The 12,279-nt window shown below is 43.4% G+C and overlaps 1 protein-coding gene across 1 annotated transcript in view; it reads left to right on the forward strand.

Moving 5' to 3' along the window:
* PHACTR1 (phosphatase and actin regulator 1) overlaps nucleotides 1-12,279 on the forward strand; it is a 542,166-nt gene that overhangs the window by 28,163 nt on the left and 501,724 nt on the right. Inside the window, 1 exon segment of the mRNA XM_060110072.1 lies at nucleotides 9,606-9,752. Within this exon segment, the coding sequence (XP_059966055.1) occupies nucleotides 9,606-9,752 (147 nt within the window).

Raw genomic sequence — 12,279 nt, forward strand, 5'->3', positions numbered from 1 at the left:
CTTGCACACAGGCTTCTTGGTGGCAGCAGCTGCAGCCTTAGCATCTCATGCCCGTCTCTGGGGTCTGCGCTGATAGCCACGGCTTGCGCCCCTTTCTGGAGCTCCTTTAAGTGGCACTCTGAATCCCCTCTCCTCGCGCACCAGGAAACAAAGAGGGAAGAAAAAGTCTCTTGCCTCTTCGGCAGCTCCATACTTTTCCCGGACTCCCTCCTGGCCAGCCGTGGCACACTAGCCCCTTCAGGCTGTGTTCACGCTGCCAACCCCAGTCCTCTCCCTGGGATCTGACTGAAGCCTGAGCCTCAGCTCCCAGCCCTGCCCGCCCCGGCGGGTGAGCAGACAAGCCTCTCGGGCTGGTGAGTGCCGGTTGGCACCGATCCTCTGTGTGGGAACCTCTCCGCTTTGCCCTCTGCACTCCTGTTGCTGTGCTCTCCTCTGCGGCTCTGAAGCTTTCCCCGTCCGCCACCCGCAGTCTCCGCCCATGAAGGGGCTTCTAGTGTGTGGAAACCTTTCCTCCTTCACAGCTCCCTCCCACTGGTGCAGGTCCTGTCCCTATTCTTTTGTCTCTGTTTATTCTTTTTTCTTTTGCCCTACCCAGGTATGTGGGGAGTTTCTTGCCTTTGGGGAGGTCTGAGGACTTCTGCCAGCGTTCAGTAGCTGTTCTGTAGGAGTTGTTCCACATGTAGATGTATTTCTGATGTATTTGTGGGGAGGAAGGTGATCTCCACGTCTTACTCTTCTGCCATCTTGAAGCTCCTCAATAATGAGCTTTTTGTTTTATTTTTCTGTTGTCTTTATGTTTTCAATTTCACTGACTTCTGCTTTTATCTTTATTAGTTCCTTCCTTCTCCTTGCTTTAGATTATTTTTCCCTTCTTTTTCTAAGTTCCTGAGTTAGGAAATTAGATAATTGATTTGAGACCTTTACTCTTCTCTAATATAAATGCTTAGAACTATAAACTACCCTATTAACACTGTTTTAGCTGCATCCCACATATTTTGGTATGTTGCATTTTTAATTGTCTAGTGATGAAAAGAAGTTTTTAATTTTAATGGCACCAAAATACCTATTTATCCTTTTATGGGTAATGCTTTTCATGTCCTGTTTAAAAATCTTTGCTGATGTGATAAAATATTTTTCTCTTAAAAATTTTTCTTCTAGAAACTTTATTGTTTACCTCTTACATTTAGGTCCATGATCCATTTGGAATTGAATTTTGTGTATGCTGTGAGGTAGGGATCAAAGTTTATTTTCTTCCACTATATGTATATTCAAGTGTTCGAGCATTATTTATTGAAAAGTCCATCTTTTCCCCCACAATACTGCAGTGGGACTCTTGTCACAGTCAGGTGACTATTTATATATTGGTCTTTTTTTTTTTTTTTTTTTTTTTGCTGTACGCGGGCTTCTCAATGTTGTGGCCTCTCCCATCGCGGAGCACAGGCTCTGGACGCGCAGGCTCAGCGGCCATGGCTCACGGGCCCAGCCGCTCTGCGGCATGTGGGATCTTCCCGGACTGGGGCATGAACCCGTGTCCCCTGCATCGGCAGGCAGACTCTCAACCACTGCACCACCAGGGAAGCCCTATTGGTCTATTTTTAGATTCTCTTCCATTGGCCCATTTATAGTAGTCCACGCTTATCTGTGGGAGATATATTCCAAGCCCCCCAGTGGATGCCTGAAACCTTGGATAGTACTGAACCCTATATATACTGTTTTTTCCTATATATTCATACCTATATTAAAGTTTAATTTATAAATTAGGCACAGTAAGAGATTAAAAACATTAACTAATAATAAAAGAGAGCAGTTATAACAACAGAGTGTAATAAAATTTATGTGAATGTGATCTATCTCTCTGTATTTCACAATATCTTATTGTACAAATTTAATGCTTTTTCCATCTTAACTAAGCATTTATCACACACTATGGCTGGAACTTATTCAGTCTGAGGTAAAACAGCAAAACTATCATAAATTGTTTTTTCCTTCTTCACAATTTAAAGGATGGAAGATTTGTTCTTTCTGTCAGTCTTAGCAACCTCAGCATATAATCTTTTTCCTTCCTTATTAAGTCAAGAACATTCACCTTTTCACTTAAAGGAAGCACTTTATGGCTCTTCTTTGGCACATCCAAATTGCCAGCAATACTACTCTTGCATTTTGGGGCCATTATAAAGTAAAATAGGGGTTACCCGAACACAAGCACTGCAATGCTGCAACAGTAGATCTGATAACTGAGGTGGTTCCTACGTGACTAAGATTGGGATATGCTGGACAAAGGGATGTTTCACATCCAGAATGGGAGGGCACGAGATTTCATCATGCTACTCAGAATAGCATGCAATTTAAAACTTATGGATTGGTTATTTCTGGAATTTTTCATTTAATATTTTCAGCCTGCAATTGGCCACAGGTAACTAAAACCCAGAAAGCAAAACCACAGATAAGGGGGGACTACTGTATCTTACTTTGTTTTTGAATTCTATACCTTTATAATGTCTTGGTATCTTCTACTATAAATAGTCCAGTTATTTTTTAATTTGTCAAGATTGTCCTGACTAGTCTTGGCCCTTTGCATTTTCATATATATTTTAAAATCGGCTTGTCAAATTGAAAGAAAAAAAAAAGCTGGGATTTTGATTGGAGTTTCATTGACTCTATAGATCAATTTGAAGAGACTGATGCCTTAACAGTAGTGGGTCTTTCAATCTGTGAGCATGAGCGTGGTATATTCACCCCACTCCCCATTTACTTAGGTCTTGTTAATTTCCTTCAGGAATTTTTTTGTAGGTTTTCATGTAGAAGTCTTGCTCACCAACTGTTAGATTTATTCATAGATATTTGATGGTTTTGATGCTATTGTAAATGGTCCTTTTTAAATTACATGTTCTATTTTGCTAGTATATAGAAACAAATCATTATTTTATACTGCTATTATATCCAGTGATGCTGTAAAATTCACTTATTTATAATAGTGTAGATCCTTATGGATTATGTACATATACAATCATAACATATACATCTAATCACAATTTTATTGTATTTTTGCTTTCCAGTTATTATACTTTTTGATTTCTTTTACTTACTTTATTGCCCTGGCCAAGACCTCCAGTATAATATTGAACACAAGTGATGAGAGTGGACATAGTTAAGAATATTTTGAAAATCTAGGTACCCAGGTCTTATCCCCTCAAAATTCCATAGATCCAGGTTGGGAGCCTGAAAAATGTACATTTTAACACGTATTCCAAGTGATATTGATGTAGAGATGTCCTAGAAGCACCCTTTGAGTAATATTTTTATTTTTTCTTTGCTTTTTTTTGTTGTTGTTGTTGCGGTATGCGGGCCTCTCACTGTTGTGACCTCTCCCATTGCGGAGCACAGGCTCTGGATGCGCAGGCTCAGCGGCCATGGCTCACGGGCCCAGCCGTTCCACAGCATATGGGATCTTCCTGGACCGGGGCACGAACCTGTGTCCCCTGCATTGGCAGGCGGACTCTCAACCACTGCACCACCAGGGAAGCCCTGAGTAATATTTTTAAAGGATAAGCTTCTCTCACCTGAAGAGTTAGTCAGGATGAACTATTACACTCTTCTTTCTTCCTCCCCTCCCCATCTCCATCCTCTTCCATGCCGGTGATGGATGTATAAAATGTTATTTTTTGAGCCCCTTATTGTGCTGCTTCTCTTTTTCTGACTCTAGCTCTGGATATAACATGCATATAAGTGTCTTTAGTGTTAAAATATTGACTGGCTTTAGGAAAAAAAAAAAAACAGAAAGAAATAAAAATGGCCCTTATCCTGAGTCAGCAGTCACATTCAAAAAGAGCAATCTTAAAAAACAAAAACAAAAACCAAACAAACAAAAAAACCCCACTGTATTTGGAAGTTGTTGAGGTCATGGATGAATTCAATCCTTTCTGTACACACATCCACATCCACACATCCACACACATGCAAACCACCAACAATCATATGGGTGCTGCCACCTGATGCAAACAGTATGAGGAAAAAGGAACAGATTCTAAAGGATGTATAGTTACATAAAACAGAGTTGAACAATATGAAATCACTTGAGAGAATATGGATACCACATGGTTTCCTAAATATAATTGGTTACAAATCAAAGGAACAATGTATTTTCTTAGATTAAGAGACAAAATATGCCATGGATATTTATGGAAAGAAGTAGAGATACAAGAGTAGCTGTAAATACTTACAGAATATTAGAGTTTGGTAGGGCCTTAAGGTCATGTTGTCTGATGCTTACATTTTTTTCCTTCCAGTTTTATTGAGATATATACAGCACTGTATAAGTTTAAGGTGCACAGCATAATGATTTGACTTATGTACATCATGAAATGATGACCACAGTAAGTTTAGTGAACATCCATCATCTCATATGGGTACAAAGTAAAAAGAAATATATTTTACCTTGTGACGAGAACTCTTAGCACTTACTTATTAACAACTTTCATATATGAGATACAGCAGTGTTAATTATATTTATCCTGTTGTATATTACATCCCTAGTACTTATTTATCTTATAACCTGAAGTGTGTACCATTTGACCACCTTCATCCAATTCCCCCTCCCACTCCCACCTCTGGTAACCACAAATCTGATCTCTTTTTCTATGAGTTCATTTGTTTGTTTATTTTTGAGGTATAATTAACCTACAACATTATGTTAGTTCCTGGTGCATGACATAGTGATTCCATATTTCTATACATTTCAAATTGGTCACCACTGATAAGTCTAGTTACAATATGTCACCATACAAAGATATTACATAGTTACTTACTATATTCCCCACAATGTACATATCTTACCCATGATTCATTTATTTTGTGACTGGAAGTTTATACCTCTTAATCTCCCTCACCCATTTCTCTCACTCCCCAATCCCTTCTTCCAGCAACCACCAGTCTGTTCTCAGCATCTACAACTCCATTTCCATTTTGTTATGTTTGTTCATTTGTTCTTCATATAAGTGTGATCACATGGTATCTGTCCTTCTCCATCCCGTCCAGGTCCATCCATGTTATCACAAATGGCAAGATCTCATTCTTTTTTATGGTTGAGTAATATTCCACTGAATATATATACCACATTTTCTCTATCTGTTCATCCATTGATGGGCATCCAGGTTGTTTCCATATCCTTGACATTGTAAACAGTGCTGCAATGAACATAGAGTTGGACATATCTCCTCAGATCCACGTTTTTGTTTTCTTTGGACAAATACCCAGGAGTAGAATTGCTGTATTGCATCGTAGTTCTATTTCCAACTTTCTGAGGAACCGCCACACTGTTTTCCGCATCCTTGACAACACCTGCTATTTGTTGTCTCCCCAATAAAAGCCATTCTGACAGGCATGAAGTGACATCCCACTGTGGTTTCAACTTGCATTTCCCTAATGATTGGTGATATTGAGCATCTTTTTATGGGCCTGCTGGACATTTGTATGTCTTCTTTGGAAAAATGTCTATTTTACATCCTCTGCTCATTTTTTTTTTTTTTTTTTTTTTTTTTTTGCGGTATGCGGGCCTCTCACTGTTCTGGCCTCTCCCATTGCGGACGCGCAGGCTCAGTGGCCACGGCTCACGGGACCAATCGTTCCGCAGCATGTGGGATCCTCCCGGACCGGGGCACGAACCCGTGTCCCCTGCATCGGCAGGCGGACTCTCAACCACTGCGCCACCAGGGAAGCCCTCTCTGCTCATTTTTTAATTGAGTTGATTATTTTTTTATGTTGAGTTGTATGAGTGCTTTGTATGTTTGGGATATTAACTCTTTATCAGCTATATCATTTGCAAATGTCTTCTCCCATTCAGTAGGCAGCCTTTTCACTTTGTTGAGTTTCCTTCACTGTGCAAAAGCTTTTTAGTTTGGTGCTGTCCCACATGTTTAGTTTTGCTTTTGTTTCCCTTGCCTCAGGAGACATATCAAAAAAATATTGCTAAGACTGTTGTCAGTGGGCATACTTCCTATGTTTTCTTCTAGGAGTTTTATGTTTTCAGGTCTTACATTTAAGTCTTTTGTCCATTTGGAGTTTTTTGGGTTTTGGTTTTTGTTTCTGTTTTTGTTTTTGTATATGGTGTGAGAAAGTAGTTCAGTTTGATTCTTTTGCAGGTAGCTGTCCAGTTTTCCCAACACCACTGATTAAAGAGGCTGTCTTTTCCCCATTGTGTATTCTTGCCTCTTTTGTCATGGATTCATTGACCGTATAAGCGTGGGTTCATTTCTGGGTGCTCTATTCTGTTCCTACAACCTATGTGTCTGCTTTTGTGCCAGAGGTTGCACTTCTCTAGCTGAGGGGACAGGGTGACTTACCCAGTGGTTCTTGGTGAGGTAGTGGTAGGACTGGGAGCACCTCCATCAGCCCTGATTCCCACCCCAGGGCTCTTCCTCTGATATTACTTAGTCCAATATTTTATGACAAGAGGTCATATATATGAAAGGAATCCAAGAATAAAGAATGTGGAAACATTGGGACAAGCCCACAAGAGTAAAAACTTCATAAAGGAGTGAATCCTTCATACAGGATAAGAGTGAGATACATGATCTGGGATTGACTTTGTCGGGGAATTATAAAAAACTAAGAAATATGGGAGAGAAAAAAAGAGGCAAAGTGAAAAGATAATGGGAAAACATAGATGAGACAAAGAAGACAGTAAATTATGGAAGCCAAAAAAATGGAAGGTAATAGTCAGAAATGAAAATATCATAAAATAATTCAAGAACATGGGGATAGATGTAGTATTTTTAAGTCTCTTCTGAAAAAATATATCTAGAATTATTTCAATAGTAATAGTCCATATGAAAGAGATAATATGAAAGTACATTTAAACTCTTTTGAAGAACGGTAAACCTAAAATTGTAGTATTATTAGTTCCTAATCCTCTAAAATGTTGAATGAATAAGAAACAGAAATTCAAATATTTATTTCTCTATATGAAGAACCATTATTATGTAATATCAAAGAAACAGAGAAAGCTAAGACTAGGTATTCCTTCAGATGACTTTATTGTTTTTTTTAAAGACATGGCTGATGAATGAAAATACAAGGGGTTGGGGAATCCCAAACAATTTGAACAATCAAATAGCACTGCATTAATTCAAAGAGAGGTATAGTTTATACAGTATTCAGAACTGTTTATTTCCCTACTTTTGCACGTCCTTAAGAGCTTGCACCTAAATGTTAAAATCACATTGGTTTGCAGCCTGATTAATCATCAAAAAGCATTAACTTTCATGGTTCATTTGATGAGCCAAATACTCCTGTTGCTCCTCCTGGGATAAGAGGCATCCATTTTTAATCTATGTTTAACAGAGATAAATGGGAAATAATAAGGAGGCAAGTATCATAGAAAATGAATTTAAAATATGGATAGTCAACCAAATATATCTACTTAGCAAATCAATGTACTGGTTAAAGACAGGATTTGAAGTCAGGCACGGATTTTGTCCCCAATTTAGCTACTCATTTACTCATTAGTTACATAACCCTCCTTCACTCCTTTTTTCCTATTCTCTCCTTCCTTGCTCCCTTGCTTTCTCCCTCTCCTCTCTTTTTTTATTAAAAGAATATCTATTGAGCATTTACTATGTACTGGATTCATGCCACAGACTAGTGGGCCAGTTATCTCACATTCCTGAGGGAGAACATAGAAAGTTTATGGGGAAGAAATTCGTGGTGTACAAAACAAGGAAATGTACAGATGCAGAAATGAGTCAGGCTTGTTTGGACAACTCTGAACACACTGTAGGGAAATAATGAGATGCATTTGGAAAGCCAGATGGAAGTCAGGTCATAAAGGGCCCTGAATGCCAGGATATGAATTTTCCAATTAACATGCAGGGAACCGGCTATTAGCAATCTAGTGATTAGGAAGTTAGTCTAGTACAGGGAGGCCAAAGGAGGGGATTATTTCAAGAAGGATAGATTACTCAAGAAAGAAATGGACTTAACTGTTGAAAGGATGTTGATGACCTTTAATGTAACTTTGACTGAGTGGTGGGGATAAAAATTAGTGGTAGGGATGCAAGGAGTGGATTAAGAGTGAAAAAATGCAGCCTATGGGGTCAAGAGTTCCACAGGAAGGGTAAACAGAATGGGAGAGAAGTAGTATGGTGGAGATTGAGGAAGCAGCAAGGATAGGGCAGATGGAGAGTTACTACCTATGTGTGAAGCAAGAGACCAGTGTAAAGAGACTGAAGATTCTAGGGCAGGTGCAAGGATACAGGGTGAGAATTAGAAATGACAGGTGAAATGGAGAGGGAAGTCTTTCAGAGCTGAAGCAGCACTTCATCCTCTGAGACTGAAGGGCATGAATTGACACCGAGATTTCCTTTGCAGCAGGGAGGGAATCAAGGTAACATTTGTCTGTGTACTCCAGGTGGGCTCTTATTAGAAAGAAATGTGGCAACATCAGGCCGCAAGAAGACGTGACTGAAGCTGCCAGAAGACAGACATCAAAGAGTTGAGCCCATCAATAGGTTCAGTGGGGGCAACGAACCATTGTGACTCACACTCCAGAAACCTTTCTCTGTTCGGCTGCTGTGTAACAGGGGAAGGTTGCAGTGCAAACATTCAAAGAAATGTAAGGTGCCCTTGATCTTCACCCTCTCCTTCAGAAACAATGGTAGAGAGTTATAGAGATTACAGGTCCAATCCAAAAACGATTATTCATGCTCTAAATCGCCAAATAAAAAGTTGAATGAGTAATTCCGTAGAGATAGACATATCCTAGAAACCCGTGATGGTAAGAAAGCCACTCAATTCTGCGTGAATATGTCTAGTCTACATTCAGAATATCAACTCTAGAAACTTTACTGCCAAACTGCCCCCAAAGTTATATACACTTTCCCCCTGTCCTCCACCTCTAGGGCTCCACGGGGGCCTGCAAGAGAGCTTCCAGGGAGTCCAGATCTGGTTCCATCTCTATTTGAGCTCCAGGTTGGGGAAGAGGGGTACTCGATGTAGCGTGTTCTCTTCCATGACCAGCTGGGTCTAGGCTCGCAGCCCAGGAATAATAACTCACGCAAGGAAAGCTGAAGCTGGGCTATCTGGTCGGGCCTCCTCAGCCCAGAGAATCCTGTGGGTTAAGGAGACCCTCGTGTGCACTTGAAAAGCAAGCGGAGAAAGTGCATTTGGCGGGAGAGGGCACAGTGCTGACTGGGCATCCTTGCTTTGGAGTCTTGCCTTTCGCATTAGCCTGCCGGTGCCAAGAGCTGACAACTGGGGCTGCGGGCAGGAGGCGGGGTGTCCGTCCGGAGCACTGACCCGTTGGCCCTGTGGCTGAGCGGACTGAGGGGGAGCCCTGAGCGCAAGCCGGGCCTGGGCTGATCCCTGCTCCAGTCCACAAATCCTTAACGGGTTTTCTTTCTCTCCCCTCACCCTTTTCTCTCCTTTGCTCTCTTTCTCTCTCTCTCCCTCTTCTCTCCTTTCCCCTCTCTTCCCCCCTCCCTCCCCGCCCCCTTTCCCTTCCTCTCCCATCCCCCTCTGCCCTCCCCCTTGCCCTGCGGGGGAGCCTCTCCCTTCCCCTCCCCCCCCCTTTTTCCGCCTCCCTCCGTCTCTCTCCATCTCCTCCCTCTCAGCTCGCCGGGCGACCCTGCTTCTGCCTCCCACATTAATGGCGGCATCTTCGGAGGACGATATAGACCGGCGGCCCATCAGAAGAGTCCGCTCCAAGAGCGACACGCCGTACCTCGCCGAGGCCAGGATCTCCTTCACCCTGGGGGCAGGTGAGGACGAAGCTCGTGCCTTGCTCTCTCCGCCGCGCCGCTTCCTTCCTTCCTCCCCGGCTGGCTCGGCCCCCAGCCCCCGCCCCGTGGTCCCCCCTCCCCCTCCCGGCCGTGCCCTCCCCTCCGCCCCACTTCCTACCCCGCCGGGTCCCTGGCGCTCGCTCGCTCGCGCTCTTTGTGTGCCGAGTAAGGAGGGGCGTGTGTGTGCATGTGTGTGTGTGTGTGTGTGTGTGTGTGTGTTTTGAGCAGGTGGTGGGGGGAGGGTAGTGCGTGGAGCCCTGCCTCCGCCCGGGAGTCGCACGCGGGCTTTCCCCTTCCTAGAAGAGAAGGATGTGTTGTCACCGCTATAACAATGCTCGCAGGCGTAGCCGAAGGCTGGGTCGGGATGCTCCACCGGCTGTGGGCAGAGGCTTTGGCAAGGCTCCGCTGGTGTGGTTTGCTGGTGGCGCTACTACAGGGTGGAACTTGTTGGTGACGTCCAGACTCTGGTGATTTGGCCGGGTTGATACACGCCTGCTGCGGTTTTGGGAGTGAGGAGGGGCCGGGCGGGAGTCACAGCTGGGAACGGGACCAAGCACTTGGCAAGCGACCATAGTGATGATAATAATAATATGGTCTATAGGATGCATATGGGGTGATGATAGGAAGCTGTCACTGGAACTGGTGCCCAAAGTGGCCCAGATGGAATTAAGTGAAAAGGGTAACTGACGTGGGGGAGGGAGGGAGAGAAGCGGGAAGGAGAAGAGAGGAGGGGGACAGAGGAAGGAGAGAGGGCCGGAGAGAGGGAGGAGGGAAAAGGAAGGGAGGGGGAAAGAAGGAAGGAAGAAGTGAACCACAGAGAAGACGGAGGGATTCAGGGAGTCAAACTGCGGGCTGTCAGGGTTACCTGACAGGAAGCACCCAGTGTCCTCTGTCTCCACTGCTGCTGCGGCTCCGGCTTCACAGGCAGACCTCACCTCCTGTTACTAGTAGATGGTCACTGTCACCCAGAGGAAGTTGTTCGCTACTAACTTCACGGGGCTGCCTTTTCTGAAAGACTGCTAAGTCTCTCCCTCCAAGCTTGTGTCTCTTCCTTTCTAGAATCCCTTGGTATTCTAGCAACTCCAGTGCAAAAAGAGTGAGGGCACTTCCTGAAGATCCTCCTTCAAAATAAGTTTAAAAAGAACATGATATCCATACCTTTTTCTTTAGGAAACTCAACCCTTGAAAATGGAACTGAATCAAACAAAGTGTGTGTGTGTGTGTGTGTGTGTGTGTGTGTGTGTGTGTGTTTTGGAACAAAGAGAAACTTCAGATAATGACTATTTTACACATTATTGAGAAGTTTGAACAAAAGAGAAAACTCTGCATAAAGAAACAAGATGTGTTGGCTAAGGAACCATATTTTATGACCCATAGGATGGTAACTGAATGTGCCGAAGTAGCCAAGTTCTTTGGAGTGTGATTTTCCTGTCTTGGTGATTTTGATTTTTTTAACCCTGTGTTTTCTCGTCACCCCTGAAATGTCTGCCTCTGGATTTGGCACTGGGGAAAGAGGACTTTATTGGAGGAGGCTTTGACCGTTTTTGTGGCAGGCTGTAGTAGCCTGTGGTCTCCGTTTGGAACTATTAATCCTTCACTTGTATGTTCCAGGTTCAGAATATGATGTGAGGGGTCTTGGAAAGGACTGAGAAGAGTTCCTTTTAGGATTGAGATTGTTTTCTGACCCAGAGAATTTAAGAATTATTCCTTTGCTATCAAACTCTGGTATATTCCCTTGGTGTCTTTGGCTTAGCAGAGAAGGAAAGGGGCTAAAGAGGCAGTTAATAAGGTGGTTTACCTACTACTGGTGCTTTTACAACAAAATAATAAAATAAGAGTTTCAAGTTTCTGCTATTGCTGAGTTGGGCCGAACCATTTTGCCACCAGATTAAAGCCAGTGACTTGCAGTCTTTTATCCTGCTTAAATTGCTCTGGAGGCCAATGAAAAGATTGGACTTTTCAGGCAAGACTTGTCTCCCTTCCATTTGGAAATAAACAAGCCAAACAAGCTCCCGGTCCCTTATGAATATGTTCCTTAGAGTAGCACAGTGTCAACAAAGACAGCAGCAAGAAAGAGAAATGCGGTGGGAGAGGATGTGTCTCACAGACGACGGAGGGCAGTTGTTGAGGGTTCGGCTCTGCGACTAGGGGAGCTGTCCTCTCGGTGGTGCTGAAGCCAAGGGCTGTGTGAGAGGCGTGACTGTGAGCCCGACAGCAGAGGGAGGGGTGCTCAGTCCCTCTCTGTGCTGGAATCCCAGGGAAAACGCGCACGGTCTGGCCACCGAAAACTTTTCAATCCCTGCCCACCTACGTTTGCCGCCTGTTTACTACGCCTCACGCCCACTGCTCCACTGCTCAAATCGGGAGGTTTTGCTCTGATTTTGTGCCGGCTGCTCACTCCTGGGGCTTTGTTGATTTTCCAGCTGGTTTCTGGCTGCTTTTCTGACATAGTAAGATCTCCTCGCAGATGTGCCTTTCCCTCGCGTTGAAAAGTAATTGTAACCCC

Source organism: Mesoplodon densirostris, chromosome 10 (assembly GCF_025265405.1).
Source record: "Mesoplodon densirostris isolate mMesDen1 chromosome 10, mMesDen1 primary haplotype, whole genome shotgun sequence".
Lineage (NCBI taxonomy): Eukaryota > Metazoa > Chordata > Mammalia > Artiodactyla > Ziphiidae > Mesoplodon > Mesoplodon densirostris.